The sequence below is a fragment of the Sitodiplosis mosellana genome, unplaced genomic scaffold (genome assembly GCF_009176505.1).
Source record: "Sitodiplosis mosellana isolate CC-2019 unplaced genomic scaffold, AAFC_SMos_1.0 Smas_scaffold_4768, whole genome shotgun sequence".
NCBI lineage: Eukaryota > Metazoa > Arthropoda > Insecta > Diptera > Cecidomyiidae > Sitodiplosis > Sitodiplosis mosellana.
In genome coordinates this window covers 1,180-3,909 of record NW_022600010.1, presented here as the reverse complement: position 1 = coordinate 3,909, position 2,730 = coordinate 1,180, and the positions used below count along the sequence as shown (strand labels likewise).

The 2,730-nt window shown below is 39.9% G+C and overlaps 1 protein-coding gene across 1 annotated transcript; it reads right to left on the bottom strand.

Moving 5' to 3' along the window:
• Positions 1-985: 985 nt before the first annotated feature.
• On the bottom strand, positions 986-1,898 carry LOC129572342 (uncharacterized; the record flags this gene model as incomplete). The annotated part of the gene is made up of 1 exon (XM_055452285.1): positions 986-1,898. A coding segment is annotated over one exon (602 nt), but the record flags the coding sequence as incomplete, so codon positions are not given.
• Between the last annotated feature and the right edge of the window lie 832 nt (positions 1,899-2,730).

The window sequence follows — 2,730 nt, the reverse complement described above, 5'->3', positions numbered from 1 at the left end:
TACTTTTTTATACATTTTCATTAGTTGAATTTTTTCTTTTGATATATTATACTAGCCGCTCCATGGTGAATTCAGAGTGTTGCCGCTCCAACTGGATCGGCCACTCCAACTGGATCGGCCGTTCCAACTGGATCGGCCACAGGTAATTGTTTCTGAGGAATCAATATTTGATTTATCTCTTTGATGTTTTTAATACGAAAGTATTATTTGGCTTTTTTCACTTCATCTTTGTTAGAACATCAAATAAAAATGTAATTGGGTGTTGAAATTATTACACTGTATTATTGGTTATTGATGTAATCAATGTTGGCTACTATTGTAATCAATTTCGATGGCCGCTCCGAGAACGCGCATGTTATGTGTTATGAAACTATGTTTTTATTATATTCCTATCGTGCCAAACAAAGGTGATGAAAATAATAGTGACACTTGAATCAAAATATTTATTATGTTATAATCATATTTATTTAGAAAAAGTGAAAAAAAATGAATCAGAAATATATGACCGATCCAGTTTTTGTGTGGCCGCTCCACCAGCATGATTGTTAGTTGTGCAGCTGACCAACTGACAAGCAAACTGCAGCGCTAGTGTCTATGTGTCGCTGTCTTTTTCCAGTAGCGAGAAAAATGAGAAAAAAGTGTTTTCCGCTCAATGCCCACTTATGTCACTTTTGCTCGCAACTTCATTTGTTTCTTTTTTGCTCTAAGTTTTTTTCGTTTCATTTATCGGCAAAGAGTTCAGAAGTTGTTATTTTGTTCTTAGGCTGTCAAATGTACCTCACATGGAGCATCTTCTTCTTTTTCTTTTTGTAATATTCTTTGAGCACTTGGTGAATGTCAAACTTCTGTCTCTGGTACAGGACAAAATCACCAAAAAGCAACATGGCTTTACTAGGTGGATTGAAAAGTTGGGTACTTTTTGAATGAAAACACATTTTTTTCGAAAAATTCAATTTTATTTCTCAACATATTACGAGCCCAACGATTTTCCAACTTTTGGATACCACCCAAATAGTACGATTTTTCCAAAGTCCCAAAATAGCTATCTGTTTCGAACTCGACCTCCTCATTGTTGTAAAAACGTCTTCCACATAGCCATCTTTTGAGGTTTGGGAAGAGGTAGTAATCGCTGGGGGCTAGATCTGGCGAATATGTTGGATGTTGAACCAATTCGAAGCCCAATTCGTTCTTTTTTGCCATTGCAATCATCGATGTGTGCGACGGTGCATTATCGTCCAAAAAGAGGATTTTTTTCTTCTTCATATGGGGCCATTTCGATGCGATTTCGACCACCAATCAATCCAACAATGCAGCATAATATGCGCCAGTAATCGTCCTTCCCTTTTCCAGGTAGTCGATGAAGATTATACCGTGTGCATCCCAAAACACACTGGCCATAACCTTCCCAGCCCATTGTTGCGTCTTTGGCCGCTTTGCCGGCGGTGAACCGAGTTTCGTCCACTCTTTAGCCTGTTGACTGGACTCTGGAGTGTAGTGGTGGATCCAGGTTTCATCCATTGTCACTAATCGACGCAAAAACTCACTCGGGTTGCGCTTAAAATGGGCCAAATTGGCTTCAGAAGTGGTTACACGAATCCGTTTTTGTTGAATGGTTAACAAACGCGGCACCCATCTTGCGCATAGCTTATTCATATGCAAATGTTCATGCAATATGTTAAGCACCCGTTCATATGAGACGTTTACAGTCTCAACTATCTCACGAACTTTCATTTTCGGATGATTTAACACCAGATCGTGTATTTTGTCGATCATTTCTGGAGTAGTCACCTCATTTGGACGACCTGAGCGAGCTGCGTCTTCGGTGCTCATACGACCACATTTAAATTCAGTAAACCACTTGTGTAGCACTTTATGAGATGGAGCAGAGTCCGAAACGACTTATTAAACAATCGCCGAACAAAACGATACAAGAAAAAACTACCGAACAAAACGTACCACACCGGTAATGTATAGCACAGCGGAGTTTCGTTTTGAACGGTACCGTCCTGCTGTGTTAAGTTTTTAACGTGTTTTTTGTTTGGTAGTTTTTTCTTGTATCGTTTTGTTCGGCGATTGTTTAATAAGTCGTTTTTATGCTCACGGGTTCAAATGTTCGGAGGTTTGTTGCTTCAAAGTGCTATAACTCATGAACTAATGGTCCAATTTGTCTGCAATTTTGACAGCTTTCTCATGAAGGATGGTACTTGTCAAAAACCATCAGGATTATATATTAGTGCCGCCCTCTCATAGAAAAGTACCCAACTTATAAATCATCCTAGTATGAAATCCAGATCTACTGCATCTAATCTCACCGAATTTATCTACCATGCCCAGAGAGGCATAAATTCTGCTGCGCAAGTGGACGTTCTCTACACGGGATCAGTAAAGCGTTCGACAGAGTTAACCACAAGAGATTGATTCTGAAACTCAGATCGTTCAACCTGCCAGACAATCTTCTTGCTTGGATCGAATCATACCTGTCAAATCGAACACAATTTGTTAAGTACGGAAGCAGCGAGTCGAACGAATTCAACATATCATCTGGCGTACCACAGGGAAGTCATCTCGGACCCACACTATTTTTGTTATTCATCAATGACATAGTGGACGAAATGGACGACGCGTTCATTTCCTTGTTCGCTGATGATGTAAAAATCGCCAAAATCATCAATTCGAGCACCGATGCGGAAGTGCTACAGCGAGCCATCGACAAACTGAAGGTTTGGTGCG